This window comes from Marmota monax, unplaced genomic scaffold (assembly GCF_021218885.2).
Source record: "Marmota monax isolate L192 unplaced genomic scaffold, Marmota_monax_Labrador192_F-V1.1 WCK01_AAM20220418_F8-fsc00011, whole genome shotgun sequence".
NCBI lineage: Eukaryota > Metazoa > Chordata > Mammalia > Rodentia > Sciuridae > Marmota > Marmota monax.
This window is the reverse complement of record NW_026693082.1, coordinates 8,220,296-8,238,645: the sequence shown is the minus strand read 5'-3', so window position 1 is coordinate 8,238,645 and position 18,350 is coordinate 8,220,296. Positions and strand designations below refer to the sequence as shown.

At 37.4% G+C, this 18,350-nt stretch overlaps 1 protein-coding gene across 6 annotated transcripts in view; it reads left to right on the top strand.

Moving 5' to 3' along the window:
* Positions 1–18,350, top strand: part of Stard13 (StAR related lipid transfer domain containing 13) — a 482,586-nt gene that overhangs the window by 251,772 nt on the left and 212,464 nt on the right. For 2 of the 6 annotated variants that reach the window (XM_046454057.2, XM_046454055.2), the window contains exon 1: positions 14,093–14,454. The exons of the other annotated variants lie outside the window; for them this stretch is intronic. In XM_046454057.2, the coding sequence (XP_046310013.1) occupies positions 14,331–14,454 (124 nt within the window). In that variant the 5' untranslated portion in view covers positions 14,093–14,330. Of the gene's footprint in view, positions 1–14,092; positions 14,455–18,350 lie in introns of those variants that run through there. 6 annotated transcript variants of the gene reach the window in all.

Sequence of the window (18,350 nt, the reverse complement as noted above, 5' to 3'; positions counted from 1 at the left end):
AGCAAACTTGGACTACCAGATACTTAAAGTGTTCTTACATAGGACATGGATAACTTTATGTCATAACCACTAAATACTCTTCATAGGAAATAAACATTTTAGCTTGCATCCAAAAAGGGTAGCTTTAATAACAGTTCATTGAAACCCCAGCCCCAAGCTCCTTTTACTAATGCTGCCCTAATATCCAGCCTATCAAGTGAAATCAGTGTTTAACGCTTATAATGCACAGAACTGTGAAAATGTGCTTTCTTAAAAGGCATTAACCCAGAGATCCAATAATACGAATAGTGAGGTTTATCTTGACAGGTAAATCAGCTCATTGCTAAGCAAAATAGCCAGACAATACTATCCTTGTTATTGAGCTGCAGGTGTTTAAAAACTAAGCGTACTAAGGGAGAAACTTAAGCATTGTATTGCAGGAATGAATGATGGTAAGGGAAGCAAAGCTTGGGTAGTTAGTTAGGCAGGTGCTTGGGAAATATAAAGGGGAAAAAAGAAATCTAAAATCAAAAGCAGGTGCCTGGTTAATTTTTTATGACTCTACTAGAACTAACAAGAGGGCTAAGGTTAGAAACAAAGAGATTAAAATAGCTATTTCTAAGAAACACTTTTCAGAAGAATAAAGTAAAGTTTTGAAGATAACTCTGCTCTAAAAATTCATTGTGTCCAGATTAGCTGTGGGGAAATCCAGTAATCTAAAAACAAACATATTTGATATAAGCCTCAGAAATATTTACTAAATCCCTCCAGGATCTGTGACAGAATTCTATCCTGTCTTTCTTAAGGTAACTAACTATAATATGATCTCAGGAAGTATTTGGAAGCATTTTTAACTTGGGATGCCAAGTGGTATATATGTATAAATTAGATACCAATCTGTTTACTGACCAGGTTTAAGCTATTCTGTATCTATAAATCTAAACCTAGGGAGTAAAAAGTCCACTTATAGTATTCCGCTCTTATCCATGGGGATATATTCCAAGCCTTGCACTAGATTCCTGACAGATCGAACCAAATCCTGAATACATGATTTTCTTTCCTATACATACTGACTCTTGATAAAACTGAATTTATACATTAGATACAGAAAGATATTAACAAGAACTAGTAGAACAATTATAACAACATATACAATTATGTGAATGTGATTGCTCTCTCTGTCAAAATAACTTATGGTACTGTATTCACGCTTCATTTTCTTGTGATGACACGATATGATACAATGTTTTTTGATAAGATGAAGAGAGATTAATGAATGATATATGGACCTTTTGAGGATATGAAAACTTGACATTTTTTTATTTCTTGAATTTTCCATTCAATGTTTTTGGACCTTGGCTGATGACAAGTAACTGAAATTGTAAAAAAGGAAACCATTAAAAAGAGGAACAATTATAGCCCTTTAATGGAAATCTTTAAAGAATATTTTTAAGAAAGTGTTTGCTTAAGGGGCTAGGATTGTGGCTCAGTAGTAGAGCACGTGCCTAGTGCATGTAAGGCACCAGGTTTGATTCTCAACACCACATAAAAAATAAATAAAGATATTATTTTAAAAAAAGAAAGAAAATCTTTGCTTAGAATAAAACCATTGATGGATCAATTTTATGGCACACTAATAATATCTTAATAAAGATGTTTAAAAAGCAGTATGAGGGTGGCCCAAGAATAAATAAAAATCATTGAAAAAATAGAGGAAAAGAAAAACAGGAAGAATTTGCAAGCAGGAATAATATCTCAAGTGAAAATTCTTACTGTTTTATAGTTATACCAGGAAAAGTATACCGAGTACAGAGAAAACAGAGCAAAATGTTTTACTGGTTAGATGCTTGACCTCCAATGAATTTATAGTTCATCTGTAAGGGTTACAGTTGGCATGATTTATTCTTCAAGATATTAAAGGTTGAGGTACGACATTCAGTATTTATCTCTCCCACTATTTTTCTACAAGCTTTGATGAAATCATAACATTTTATCTGCTAGGAAATCTTGTACTCACCTTGGCTGCTGTACTCACCTAAGAACTGGGGTGGGGAAGGTGATCTCAAGTCTTGCTACACTGCCTTGTCTTCCTTAACAGGATTCCCTTGTCCAGTCTCAACTGCCGTCATACATTATACCACGTCATTCGAATGCACAGTTTAAACTTCCAACTGTACAACAAAATGTGGAGGCACCAGCTGTATACTGTTGATGTGCATCTTAAGTACAGTTTTATGTTGCTGAACTCCCTTTTCCCCAATTTAAAGGCTTTAAAAACTCCGCTCCTGGCATCTCCTCTTGCCATTCCTGTTATGATCTAGGTTCCATCTTAGAATCCATGAGGCTGTGCATTGTGTTCAACCCCTCTCTTCTCATGCTCCCATCCAGATCCACTATTTCCTTGAGTCTTCCTTCCTTACTCTTGTCTCTAGCAAATTGGGGTCCTTTCCTGCTGAAGCTAAGAGGGGCCTACAACAATTTGTTTTATGATGACCTCACACTAAAGTGGAAGGTGACCAACTGATTCTTATTCTAGAGTTTTTACCTATGTAGCTCCATCTCTCCATATTAAATTCTAGCAGGTTCTGTCTTGTTCTGCCACTTCTGTCTGTAGCACTGTATCCCTCTGTATTCCTTCTCACATATTTAACTCTCTCCATTTGGCTCTTGTTCACAGTCTATAGTCTTTCCCTCCTCTTTCTTAATCATTATTCTGTTCTCCTTTAGAACCAGTCATATCTTGCCCATAAGGAATTGTATTTTTCCTTAAATAGGGAATTATATTTTTTACAATATTGAATTCACATTTAGACACTAATAACAAGTTTACACATTAAATTCATGGTATACTCTTGTATGTTAAAGATGATCCCATTGATTCTTTGTTTATTTGTTTTAATTAGTTACACATGACAGTATAATGACCTTGACATATCATACATTTGAATCAGATGGGATATAATATCTCATTTTTCTGAGTATACAGATTGCAGAAATACATTGGTCATGCATTCACATATATACACACAGTAATAATAATGTCTGCTTCATTCTACTATCCTTCCTATCTCCCCAAACCCTCCGCTCCCCTCCCATCACTTCTCTCTACCTAATCTAGGGTAACGCTATTCTTTTTTTTTCCTCACATCTTCATACATGTATTTTGTATAACAATGAGGGTCTCCTTCCACCTTCCATGCAATTCCCCCATTGATTCTTATTATATGTTTGAAATACTGAAAACTTTACATTTCTATTTTTCACACAGAAAACTCCAGAGTCCCAATCTGGTTTGTGTCAAGGGAAAGGGAATGTTGATTTGTGATAAGATTAGCTTCCTCAAGTATTAATTGTAGATTTTTAATTGGAGGAGGGTCCTAAGTAATGCTTTAAATTAATTAACTTGATTAAATATTCCAAAATATTTAGTCACATAATTATATATTGCTATTTTGAATTTTCTTGCCATTTATTTTTATTTTATAAATCATGACTTAGAACTTAAAATGTTTGTGTGCATACTAATTACCATTTTTTTAAAGATTAATGTTAAATATTTCAACACTTAAATAGGTAATATATAAGTACACCTATCTTCCAAACCCACTCTGTTGGGTTTTCAATACTTCATTCATTCAGAACTTGTTATGTACAGAGTCCTCCCTATCCATGGGCAAAATATTTCAAAACCCTCAGTAGTTACTTAAAGCATGAATAGTAAAAACCTCACATACTATATTTTCTCATACATACATACCTATGGTCAAGTTTAACTTATACATCAGCAATAGTAATAAAATATTGCAATAATATAATATATAATAACAAAATAATATAACATAATATACAATGAATAGAATATTATAACAATATTAAAAGGTTATATAAATGTGATCTGTCTCTCTCTCTCAAAATACCTTATTGTACTGTACTCACCCTTATTCTTGTGATGATTTGAAATGATAAATATCTGTATGATGAGATGAAATTAGGTGAATGATAATACATAGACACTGTAATAGCATCAGGCCACTACATAAGGGTTACTTGAACATAAGCACCATGATGTCTTTACAATCTGATAACCAAGATGGCTACTAAGTGACTGAAAGATGGGTAACATACAGTGTGGACACATTAGACAAAGAACTGATTTACATCCCAGATAAACAGGATAGAGTAAGATTCATCACACTACTCAAAATGACTTGCAATTTAAAACATGAAAACTGTTTCCTTCTGGAATTTCCATTAATATGTTCAGATCATGACTGGCCAAGGGTAACTAAACAAATAGAAAGCGAAACCATGAATAAAGGGGGAATATCGTATTGAGCAATATTGGTCCTTGGGATACAGATATTAAAAGGAGGTTACAATGCATGGGGAAAGTGAAACTGTACTTTATGGGCCTTATGTATATCTTAAAAAATGAAAAGTCTGTGTGTTCTAGGCAAGAGGAGCAAGTACAAAGGCACCAATGCAGTCAAGAAAATATCAGTTCCTCTGTGAAGTATCAGGCAAGCACTGACATTGAGAGTAAGGGAAGAAAGTGCACATGAGCCCTAGGGAGAGTGATAACATTCTGAGAGAGATTTTGAGGTTGTGTCCAAAGAAAAGGGACCAGCTAGAGACAGCAAAGATTGGGCTGGTGATTCTCACCCCATCAGTGTTGTGTCATCAGTCTGCTCAGTTTCAGGATGTCACCTGTAGCACATAGTGGCCTGGACATAAGTGTGGATACAGGCATTTTGCCAGAACAGTATGGAAGAACTAAGAACTAAAATAGTTGTGTGTGCGTGTGTGTAATGAGGCAGTGGTGGAAACTCTGGCTCTTGGAGCTTAATCTGAGGCTAGGAAGGCATAGCACCAAGGAGAGGGGCTGATTAAGTAAAGGAAAAGCAAAAGCAAAGATCAGAAGACAAGATGAGGAATGCGAAGAGGAATCAAGGTCCTTCCAGAGGCAGAGATAAAGGTTCAGAAGTGCAGTAAGTTGAGTGGTGACTTAGACCAGGGTGTGTCCATGGGAGTGGGTGGCTGAAATAAAGACAAAGGTCCCCAGAGTTGTGACCACAAGGATTTAAGCTCTCTAGAGGGAATAGGTCAGAATCAGGTAACATTGAGGATTTCCAGTAATGACATGCAGTTTCTTGGCAAGTGATTCACCATTTATTCATTTACCACATATGTTTATTATGCACGTGTTTTATGCTAAACATTGCTTGAGATGGAAATCAGTATCCAAAAAGAAAGGCAAGGTCCCTGCTCTTTGGAAAATTTCAATCTAGAGAAGGAGTAATTGAGGCAAAAAGCAAAAATAAACCAATACAAAATATTATGTGGTCATGTGCTATTGTCAGTGTTAGTGAGGTTTGATCACAAAATGGAGAACAACAACATGCGTAGATAGATGGTCAGGAAGGGCTTCATAGGAGAGGACAATTAGGCTTAGACCTAAGAGTTAAGAAAATTAAATTCAATAACATTAAAAAAATGTTCTAGGCACAGGAAATACAAAGATAGACAAAAGAGGGGCCTTGAGTTGTATAAATAAATAGAAGTATCCAAAAATCAATTAAATTCAGAAAGATTTCTCCGGACTCCAAAATGAATTTGGTTCACAGTTTTCCTTCATTAATATCAGCTCTTTTTTGAAAATGGCACCTAAGAATACTTTATAAAAAAGCAAATTATACCAAATATATATTATTAGCACTGAATGGCCTATGGAGCACAACTGAAGTGATTCAGACAATATCATGTTTTCTCACATGGAAGGAAAAATGTTCAACAAAGGACAGTAGACAGAAGAAAACATATATTAAATGATAAAAGTAATTTCTGTTGATCCAGAAACTCTTAAACATAGTAACTCTCTTTGTATTCACCATGTTATCATAAGGCACTAAAAGAAAAACACACATTTTAAAAAATTAAGTACTTCTTAAGTGTTTCTGTTGAAAAAACAAGGAATTATATATTGAGTGTCAAAATTTTATCATATTTTATTTTTTAAACTGATTAATAGACTTTATTGGTTCATTAAATTATTTGTAATAGTGGGATCCATTGTGATATATTTGTATGTGCATATAACATAATTTTGTTCAGTTTCAATCCCCAAAACTTTTTCTTTCCTTCTCCTCCTTCCTCCCCCTGGTATCCTTGCTCTATTCTACTGGTATTCTTTCTATTATCATGAAACCACCTCTTTTTTCCCAGTTTTTTATTAGCTTCCACATATGGGAAAAACAGACAATCCGGACTTTCTGAATCTGGATTATTTCACCTAACATAATGCTCTCAAGTTTCATTTATTTTCATGCAGATGACATAATTTCATCCTTCTTTATGGCTGAATAAAATTCCATTGTGAATATATACCACATTTAGTTTGTCCATTCATCTGTAGATGGACATCTAGGCTATAATTTGGCTATCATGAATTGCTTTGCTGTAAACATGGGTATGCATGTATTGCTATAATATTCTGAATAATTCTTTTGGATAAATACCAAGAAATGGTACAGCTGGTTCATGTGGTGTTTTCATTCCTTGCCATTTCAGGAAACTCTGTACTGATTTCCACAGTGGTTGTACTAATTTACAGTCCCACCAACAATGTATGTGTTCCTTTTCCCCCACATCCTTGCCAGAATTTATTATTATTTGTGTTCTTGATGACTGCCATTCTAACCGGGAGTGACATGAAATCTTAGTGTAGTTTTGATTTGCATTTCCCTAATCACTAAACATGTACAGCTTTTAAAAAATTTATTTGTTGACCATCTTTATTTCTTCTTTTGAGAAGTATCTATTTCATTTGCCTATTATTGAATGAGTTATTTGTGGGCTATTTTTGGTGGAAAATATTTTAGTTCTTTACATATTCTGGATGTTAATTCTCCTTTGGAAGAGTAACTATCAAAGATTATTCTTTCCTTCTGTTGTATCCTTTGCTGTGCAGAAGCTTTTCAATTTGATGGCATACATTTGTAAAATAATTCTTGGTATTATTTTCTGAGCTTTAGGAGTTCTATTGAGGAAGAAAGTCATTGCATACACTGTGGAATATTCCCTTTTCCTCTGGGAGTTGCCCAGTTTTTGATCTTATTCTGAGGGCTTTGACCCTTCTTGAGTTGACTTTTGTGGAGGTGAAAGATAGGAACCTAGTTTTATTCTTCTACATGTAGATATCCAGTTTTTCCAAAACCATTTGTTAGAAAGGTTGTTCTTCCAACATATATTTTTGATCCCTTTCCCAAGGATCAGGTAACTGTATTTGTGTGAGTCTGTCTCTATTTTCTATTCCATTCCATTGTTCTTTGAATCTTTACTCTTTTTAAAACATCATAAATTGAAATACATTTTATAATATTATTTACACTCTTTAGAGTTCTATTAGTAATAAGGATATGTCTCAGGATGTTGCGAGAACTCTGTCTTGGCACTCTTAGTGTCTGAAAGAATTGGGCACATTTAACTGGCTTTAAATCATGTCAGTAGCTGGAACACAGGCCACCCAAAAAACACTGTGTCATTTAATAATAGTGACCTTTGTTGAATAAATACAGTTTTAAACAAGCAAATAGGAAATGTACCTGTTTCAAAGATTCTCTAAACCTTCTCTATTATCATGATATCTTTTGTTTGGATTACATTTTAAATTAAACTTTTCACATGTAGTTTAACTTGGATCAGGATTATTAGAACAAAACTTTCTTCTCTGTATGTGACAAATCAAGAAACCTAGGCATAGGGAGGTAAAACCATGGCTTCTACCACTCCCACTGCATATCATTTGCAGCTGATATTTGAATCCTACTCTTATACCTTTCAAATTCATTGCTATTTTCTACCACTGTTGAATATCTTCTTTTTAGCATAATGCTCTCCAGACTTCAGCTGAATTGGAATCTCATGAGGATTGCAGAATTGCTTTAGGCAAAATAATAATAATTGAAGCTAACATTTAATGAAAGTAAATGTTATAGCAGGCACCATTTTAAGTATTTTACACGTACCATTGCATTTGATCCTTGTCAAAAGCTCTATGTGTGTGTGTGTGGGAACTATTACTATTCCTATTTCATATATACTGAGACTGAGGACCAGAAAAGATGGATAATATTGAGATCACACAGCTAGTAGGTGTGTAGCCACAGTGTGAACCTAGTTGGTGTCTCCTCTGCTTGAACTTTAGCCTTTTCACTCTATAGTACTACCTGTGGAGGCTGGGACTGGCTTTCTCTGCTCTTTAGCTGATGTGTTCATTGATCTTAGAGTTCAGTAGCACTGTGTATGTTTCACAGTATATACTTGAGTGTCTCTAAAATGTACCAAGGTCTTAAGCTATGCTATAATGAGTATAAAATGGATGACTCTTAATAGGTCAATTTTCTTACATCCTCTTCCTATTCTTGTAGAATATTGAGTGTATACTGCTTGTTTTTAAAGATGCCAAAGATTGCTTAATAAATATTTGTGTGGTAAATATAATTGGGGCAAAGTGTTACTCCATTGAAGGATACAAAGGTCTCAGCCCCTTCTGACTGTCCATACCAATAAACACACTTAGCTGGCCTTAAATCATGTTAGTAGTTAGGACACAATTAAGTTCACGTAATAAAGCAAGTTATGTGCTTTAGTTTTATAAAATAGACAGGCTAAAGGATCTCACAAGGTTATCTGAAAGCAGATGTCAAAATGATTCTAGTGATTGCAATCACTGAAATTTCTTCAATCTAACATCTTCTGAGTGCCAGGAGAGGTCTGTGAGACACTGACCCAGGATATCCCATATGGTAATGATGGTCTCCATAAGCATGCATGAAAAATACGGAAAGGATTTACAGTATTTGTAAAGTTTGTGAGATACTGATGGTCCTGGAATATTTTTTTGACTTTGCCATAGTTAAAAAAAATGATACCCATTCAGTAGAAGATGCACTTTGAATTTTGAATTTGAGTTCTTTCCTGGGTTAGAGATATGTGGTCAAATCCTCTCTCTTGGAATGCTGGGTAGCAGCAGTGCCCTCAGCTCCTGGTCACTCTGTGATCACGATGGGCAACAACTTATACTCTACAGTGATTATGTTGCTAAGTTAAGATGGTCTATAGGTTACTTGTATTTAATTAATTCATTTTGATTTATAATATTTTCAACTTATGATTGGTTTATCAGAACATAACACTGTTCAAAATCAAGAAGCATCTGTGTTATGACATGGCATTAAGCCTAGATATTTGAAGCATTTACTAGTGCACATCAGAAAAATATTAAACATAGCCAAAGTTATTAATCATGAAGGCAGAGCTTACAGCTAACACTAAATTTTGCTTCTGAGGAAGCATGGAGCCCAACACTTCTTTAATTACTAGAACCAAACCCCCAAAGCAAAACAGGTAGATTTAGAGGATGGCAATGGAGAGCACTGAGACCCCAAACAGGACATGTTCACTTTGGTGACTATAAGCCAAAGACCTGGCATGAAAAGTCTGCTTCTCCAGAATCTTCAACAACAAGGCCCTGAAATATAGCCCAAAGCATGCACCTAACATCTCTCTTGGGAAAGAACCTCTCAAGGGGACAGTTCTAAGAGCTCTTCACCCTTCTTTCTGGTAGCAAAAGAAAAAAAGTTCTTTCAAGGAGGGCAGTCCCCAATAGTAGAGCTGGAAACCACATGAAATTATGCACCATGACCATGGGCTTCTGGCAAAGGATTTCTGGCTTGGTACAGTTAGAAACTGGGCTCTATTCTTAAGCAAAGATTTCCAACAGCAAAATACCCAACAGGCAGTAGAAGTTGCTTCTCCACTTTTCTGAAGGGAACAATGGGACAGAATTAGAGTTGAACATGGGAAATGGGAGTGAAAGAGATAAGAAATTTGTGGAATTGCATTGGCATTCAGATACATAGGTAAGTGGGTGGCAAGTTCTACTTAATGCCTGTAGTATGGTGATGAGTCTTAATTACATAGCACTAAAAGAAGGAGAAAGAAAAAAATAATGTTTTTATTCATGTGCCAAATTTTTTTGTCACAAGATTACTTGTAATTTTAGAAATTTGAAGGGAAGTGTTCAAATTTATAAAAGTTTCAGAATAAATTATGATGTGTCTATCCAATAGAATTTTATATATTTGTTGAAAACCATTTTAAAAGTAACATAAATTGGAAAAATTCTTACAACCTAATGTTAACTGAAAAAAAGTGTAAAATTTGGTATAAAATTCTTTTTTTAATATACAAAGAAAAAACTGAAAGGAAAATTTTCAAATGATATCAGCACTTTCTTTTGATACAGGTGATTTTAATGTTTCTAATTATAGCTTTGTGTTTAAAAACTATAATCATCAATACATATAATCTTTGTATTTAAATTGATAAAATTCATATAAGAAAATAGTAATTAATGACAATGAAACAATAGCATCATAAGCATAATTAAAATTTATATTTATACTAAGTAACAGATCTTACTGATAATGAGTCATCTAAAATAATGAGAATATTCATTTAGTTAGTAAATCATCCTACTATGTGCTATTCACTGAAAAGGGCACAAAGGATTCAGAAATAAAAGTACTGTCCCAGATGCAGGGGGATCTCAAGACTATTGGGGAGGCAGAGAGAAAACAATTATACACAGTGCTCTGCAATAAGTGCTCTTCTAGAAGGGACCCCAATGCACTGTGAAAACATAGTAGAGGAAGAACCAGCCAGCCAGTAGGATTAGTAAATCTACAAATTTACAAAACCTCCTCCTTCCAGGAGAAGGTGGCATTCAAGTTGAATAAGGATGAATGGGGGAAAAAAGTGAGATAAGGGCATTCAATCAGAGTTATTGCATAAAGGAAGTTAAACAAAATATATCCTTACAGTACAATCCTTCATTTATTCTACAAGTATTTACTGAGCCCGACTATCAGGATCCACAAACGAGTAAGACACATCTGCCTGAAGACCAACCACAAACACACAAAATGTCCAGAAGTGAAGAATACTATAAAGAAATTAAACTGGATGCCTTAGGAGGGAGTTATAATGTTATTTAGATTGGGTGTCACGGTTTCTTATAATAATTTGATAAAATTCATATAAGAAAATTTGGGCTAGACAGTGATGTAATAATAATAGTATTATGGTTGGTAGCATAGACTGAATCCTTCCAATGCGCCAAGTGGACTGTGTAATGTTATACACAATAAAAGCCTTTAGGGAGTTACTATTGAGAGCAGAAACAAAAGAATTGAATAGGTCTATTTCTCCAGCAATATTTTAAACACATGTACTTTCTGTATGAACCAAGTGGGCCTTGAAAAGAGCCACATGGGGTCTGGTGTGACAAAAAGAAGTCCATCCAGGTAAGGATGTTCCAGGACCACCAAAAGACAAGACTGTGTCAGGAGGAAGGGAATAGTCAGCAGTGTGCAGTAGCCCTTACATCCCAGAAAGGACAACCAGTAGATTTAGTGACCAGATGATTTATTGGTGACATTATAAGAACAGTTTCAATGAGGTAGTGAGGCAGCCTAGAGTGTAGCACTGATAAGAGAAGAGTCTCCCCCGACCCAAGAAATAGAAGGTAGAGGCAGTATGCTTTATTATAGTTGCTGTTGTTTCGGTTTTGGTTTGTGTTAAAGGCTGAGACTTGAGGGTTGAACCTAATGAGAGGGGGACACAGAGGAAATAGCAGATGCAGCAAATTTCCCATATGAACAAGAAGGGCTAGAGAGCAAAGTACAGGTTAGGGGCTAGGTCTTGGGTAGGAAGAGCCACGCCTCTTCCGTTGTGATAGGCCGGAAGGGAGTAAGCAAGAAGGCAGGTAGGGGCAGGGAGCTGCCTGATTTCATTGCTCTGGAGTAGGTGGTATTTTCATCAGCTTTCTGCAGATGAAGACCCCAGGGGAAAAGGAGAAGTTCCACCTATGGTTTAGCTTTGAAACAGATCTTGTAAAGAATGAGAGTGGATGCTGAGGACCTGTATAAAAGATTCCAACTAGCCCTGAGCTTCCTTTTGAGTTGAAACATTTGCATTTATGGTGGCTCTGTCTACACAGCTGTGAGATTCCTCCAGCAGGGCCAGCAGCTGGGCTGGGCCATTCTGTGTGGCACAAGCTGCTCAGTCAGCACCTGTTCCAAGCAGATCACTTCAATCTTTCATCAGCTTCTCTTAGACAGTACTCCACTCATGAACCAGCCAGAACTAAACTAATTTGAAATGCCAGATTCTATCTGCAGATCAGTCATATAAGGAAATCCTAATCCAGGGCGTCTGAATATAAAATACATGTTAGAATAAAAAGTAGTAAGAGCCTAGGTTCTTTGGAGCTAAATGATCACTGAATTAACTTGAATGTTCCTTGCTCTATTCCTGTGTATATAATATTATAACTCCAGCCTCTGATTTCAATAAGAGATCCCTTTTAAAAGTCAAATACACAGCTTCCCAGGGGACATATTTGTTAAACATTTTGTCCTTATGCTGTGTAGCAGCCACTTTAAGAGAACACAAACTTGCAGAGCATTTTGTTACTATTACTACATACATACAAAACAGAGGATGTAATCAGAAGGGCATTTGGCATGGGTCCAGAAGGCAATCTGGATTAGTCTGTAACTGGCTGCCACAATTTCAAGTCCATTTCTGATCCATGCCTTATTGCTTCATAACTGACAACTTCAAAGGCTTAACAGGATGGCACAAAAACAGCTCTCCATTACTTGTAGCTTATTCTGAAGTGAGCTTCACCAGTGAATTCTTTTGAATATTTATTCTTTTGAGTTTTAAAATAACAAAGACAAATTTTATCATCATCCCCCCACTTTCCACCAACAATATGAACCGGTGGAGGAAATATTTACTAATAGAACTGTATAGAGGATACTTAGATAGCTGCTAATTTCTATTCTTTTCATTTATTTATTTATTTATTTTTTAGTTGGACACCATATCTTTATTTATTTACTTTTATGTGGTGCTGAGAATAAAACCCAGGGCCTCACACATGTGAGGCAAGCACTCTACTGCTGAGCCACAACCCCAGCCCCACTAATTTCTATTCTAAGTCAGTAGTGATTTGTATAATGGAGGATTGAATGATTTTCTTAAATTTTCAAACTTCCCACGGGGCATTTGAACATCATGAATCACATCAAATAAAATTGTCATAATTACTTTGTTCAAGGTCCTTAAAGAACTTTAGAAACAAATCCTTGTAAATTGCAGGACACCCTGAGGCTGAGATAGTTTTGTCTTGCCTTATGAATTAAAAGTTGAAACCTAGGAAAGAGTTGATGGTCTCCTGCTGTATTTCTTAAAGAGCCAATACATCTCCTCTCTTGGCTGCGAGTTTAGAGTTAATTTCTAATTAAAAGCCTATTTTATGCTTTTGGCTAAAACACCTTAAAATTATTTTATTCTCATGTTTCACTTCCTCATAATACCTATTTTTTAACTGTGTGTGAATATTAATGCTTTCTCAGAGTATGCAAATCTATTTTGTGTAGGTTCCTCACAGTTTGACTTTAATATTTGAAAATTATTTTTCTTATTGCTTATGCAATGGAAATAGTATTTGTTAATTTCATTAATTAATCCATGTTAATTTCATTGTAGATTGCATTCAGCTAATTATTTTATTGGTGAAAACAAAAATATTAACATATTATGTTACCAGTTTAGAACTCCAGAAGGTCAACCTAACAGAGAAGCTCATTTCAAGTGACTTGAATTCAGGAAAACCGATGAGTTATTATGACACTAAGGGTAGCATGTTTAAATTTTTCGTAACAATTGTGATGGCGGCCTTTTCTGAGACTGAAAGATGGCAAGTATCAGGAAATAGCAAGAACCTGGTACAGCCTCTGATCTCTGGGTGAAATTGAGAAAGGGGAGTTGGAAGCTTGGTGGGGGTGGGGGCATGGGGACTAAGCTGTCAGGTTAGGAAAGGGAGGGAGGGAGAGAAGGACGGAAAACGCGCTCCTGGAAGGAGTGGGGCGCTAGACAGTCGAGGGAGAGAGAAGGGGAGGGAGAGAAGAGTAGTGGAGGAGCGCCCAGCGGAGGGGGGGGGGAGGAGAGGAGAGGAGAGGAGAGGGAAAGTGAAAAGGAGTGAGGAGTTGACGAAGCGCAGAGGTTAGCTTTGCGGGGTACTCCAAGGGCAAGGCATCCCTGTCTGCGCGCGTGGCGGAACCTCTTAGCGCTTGACGGACCCATGTCGCGCCCGCAGCGGGTCCCGGGACCCCAGCTGGAGTTATGCGTCTGGCTTCTCCAGTCTTGGGTGGTGTGAGTCGCAGCCACGCGGGAGTGGCGGTGGTGAGCCCGCCGGTCGTTATGAGGACGGATCTAAAATGACCAGCAAACGGAGAGCTTTCCAAACGCCCCTCAGGAGATCAATCAGTGAGCAGTTACGGGACTCTACGGCCAGAGCCTGGGATCTGCTGTGGAAAAACGTCCGGGAAAGAAGGTTGGCAGGTCGGTGTCCGCGAGACTCCGGGACCCGCGAGGGCGAGACTGGAGGCTCCGGCTGCGTTGGCAGCTCGGGCCCCCGCGGTCCCACGGTGGTAGCGTGATCTGGGCACAGGTTTCAGAGCGTGACGTTGGGCAAATCAAGCGGCATGCACCACCCTCCCTGGGCCAGCGCAGCACACGCGGGTGGGTGTGGGCTGCACACCCCGCGTGCGCGCTAACTGCCTGGAGGGGTGCTCCATGTGGATGGAAAGAAGGAGCAGGGGTCACCTGGAGAGCCTTCCTCCCAGTGGCCACTTCTTCTGGCTGGCCTCTGTGCCTCTGCTATCCCATTCCACCCCACCTCAAATGGCCTCTTTCCCAGCCTTGCCTTTTCCACGAGGTACACATCCACTGAGTGGGTGAGGGGAGAGTCAGTTCAAGGCAAGGGAGCACAACCAAAGCTCTGAGAGACAGAACGTTTAGGGGGAGAGGAAAACAGGGAAACATTTGTTGGTGCTAGTAACCAGCTGCTTGCACCCCTGTCCAGCTGTGGATCAGGCTCTCTGCCCTTTGGGGTTGCAAAGAAGGGCCTGCCTGTGGGAATCCATTGCCCAGGAATCATAGAAAGACTGGAGATGATCATTCTAAGCCAAGAGGTTCTTAAGAATCCTTGCATAGTTCCACCCCCAGCTCCCTGCTGTGTCCTCATTTCTGTGCATGCTCCTTGGCACCACTCCCTTGTAGGGCCACAGGCATAGTGAGTGGTCTGGCCTCCTCAGAGTACTTCTTAGAAGCTTTAGGTCCCTTTAGTCACTGCATCATACCTTTCCCATAAAGGAAAGTGGCCCAATTCCCTAGCACAGTTACTGGGCTCTGTAGGTTTTGGGCCTCCTTTGCTCAAATGTGACCTGCTGGAAGATGCTTCAGGAATTGAGGGAAGTGTGAGGAGAAGGACCTCCGAGGTGAACATGAGCCAATTGGATCTTGCTGTCCTCTCCAGTGGTATCTCCTGAGATAGATAATGAAGCAGGGGTGGGAGAGAGTTCTAGAGAAGAAGGTATAAGATTTGCTGAAAGAAAGGATATCACAGGTGAAATGGGAGATTTAACCCTTTGAGCAGCTCCTGTCCCTTTTCCTATTCAGACTGTAGGTTTAATAGGTTGTAGGTTGCTAATGTTCTGCCCTTAAATCCATGTAACCCAGTTCCCCAACAACCTGACGGCATTCTGGAGCAGATGCCCCAGTGTTTATTACCTTGAGCAGAAGGTCATTATCAGGTTAACTAAATTAAAAGTAGGCATTATAGATGATTCCAGCACTCACTGTGGTGAGCATAAAATGTTCTCCCATATTTTCTGTCCAGCACTGTGGCTCCATTTAGTGAACACCCAAGAAATAAACAGGTTTTTCAGTCTGTTCCCAGAAATAAGTTGTGGTCACCCAGTAATTTTGACTGTTAATTTTTGAAGACCCGTATATGCATTGTAGACCTCAATTAATAACAATTAATAACATTCCCTGTTATCATGCTAAATTATATAATCTATATGATGGATAGTGTTAGAGAAAATTTTGTGGTCTAGTAAACTTTCATTGCTTCGTGACTTCAGAATGCTTACTCTTTCATAGCTTCTGTTATTTAACTTTGCTAAGTTTGCTAAATCAGTGGATCCTTGGGAAACAAGAAGTCTTTCTAGGAGGGCTGCCAAGGGTATGTTGGGTTTTATAGAAACTGTGACCAAAAATGACTACAGCGCTGTCTTTTTCAAAAGATGATCCAAGAGAGAAGGGAGGGTGATGTAAACACTAAAAACTATTATGGTTGTCCAGGAGGATCATATATTCACATGAATTTTAGACATTACAGGTAAGGCAGTGGTGTGGAAAAGTTTTGATCCTGGGAAATAAACTATAGGTAGAGATTTTAAGACCATGAATATGTAGAAATTAAGGCTAAAAGTGGCTTCAGAATGGTAAGTATAAGAGCTCTCTCAGAGCAGTGCAATTATTTTTTAAAATAGCAGTATGAGGTTTTAAAATGTTTAATCAAAATATTAATATCTGCTTACCCATAATCTGCTTACCACTCTGCTAACAGTGGATGCCAGCAGGTTATTCAACTGGGACCAAACAATCCACTGTGAAGCAGACTTCAACCTCTGCCTCTCTAAGCAAGCTGGGATGCTTGCCACAAAACCAAGCCAACTCCATGAAGGAGCTTTTAGATGCAAATTGATTTTCTTGGGTTTTCTTGCTAAGGTAGCTAAAATATGGAACTTTGGCCATGAGACATTGAAATACTTAAGTTATTAATGTTGGCATCAATTCTAAGTGAAAGTGTTCTTCATTTGTAAAAGTGTCCTTAAATGGTTCAGTTTGTAACATCAGAATAACCAACTATGTGAATATGTCCCCAGAGGGCATCTGTTCTGCCAAGAGATGATATGAGACTATTGTCTTTTTGGTTTTTGTTTTGTTTATCTTTTTCTATCAGATAAAAGTTTTGTGCTGGATTTTCTTTAATTTGCCTAACAGCATTCGGAGTTCTTCATAACAAATTTGTGTTTGTTGTCCAGAGAATTCTGGAGGTATTTGATTCTCTCTTTGCTTTTTTACATCCCAAGGAAGGAAATATTTATTCTACTTCAATCTTAAATGTTCTTCATTGAAAAATTGTCTTTTTAACTGAACAGAAAATGTGATTGTAGGTAAAAAGAAATACAACTGTTTAAGCATATTGAAGCCTTTGGATTTCTGTGATATGGAACTATTTTCAGAAAGGAGGGGAGCATACATGGGGGAGCATTTCTTAACATAGGTCACAATGACACAAATAATGAAACCAATGAAAGGATAAGATGAAAATGGTGTTCAATTATGTTCATTTTATTTTAAAATAATACATGGGAATTATTTAAAAACTGGTATTGGGAGCCCTGCTTGAGCTTTCCAATTCTGGGGTAGTTGCTAAATTTCCATTAAGTTGTGTGTTTTTTGCCAATGCATACTTCTTGATTTCCAAAAATTCTGATCTTCTCATGGGGTCAGTAAGAGTTTTACTCATCTGTCATCTCAACATTCATTATTGCATTAGTGGTGGTAATTGTTGTTTATATCCAAATGACAGAGTTGGGTAGTGTTCAAAGCAGGATTCAAATTCAGTTCATCAGAAATCAAAGGCCTTCTGTGCCCATTTCCTATTACACCACACTGCCTCTTCCCTAGGCTTTGTGAAGATATGGACTCCCACTCCTTTCTAAGGTTCTCTGTTACATATAGATTAAAAAATAATAGCAAAAGGCCTGCAAAAATTACTTTCTTCCATCTAGGAATGACAAAGATAACCCCGTGCACTTAAAATAGCTTGTCTCTAGGTCATCCCATTGGGCTGGTTAGCATATGACCTTGTAGAGATTTTAAACAAATAAACAACCATACATATAACTTGTTGGGACCCCTATGTGATACAATCCCACTCACTCCCAGAGAAGGGGCTGCAAATATGAGAGGCTGTGGTAAACCCTTAGTAAACTGCATGTTTCTTCCAGGTAGATGAGTGACAGGTTCTTTTGGCTTCCCCAGTTCCCTAATCATCCACTACTGTGACAATTCTGAACTTTTATAGCATTATTAAATTCTTTAGGCAGAAAGCATACCCTTTAAATTTTTGGTATCTGTAAGCAGCTTGAGCTACTTTTCAAATGCTAAGGTCTGAGAAAATCCAAATGACTTTTCTAAAGCTTTCTGATCCTTTATTTAAAACTCTGTACTTTTTAATGGAAATTTCACCCATATGTATAATTCCTTTATGCTCATATAACAATATTTAGGTGGCTTGTGAACTAATTGATGTCCAAGTCTTTTGATCTCTTTTATAGTCTAACTTTAAATAATTTCTCTGAACCACAGGAAATATATTG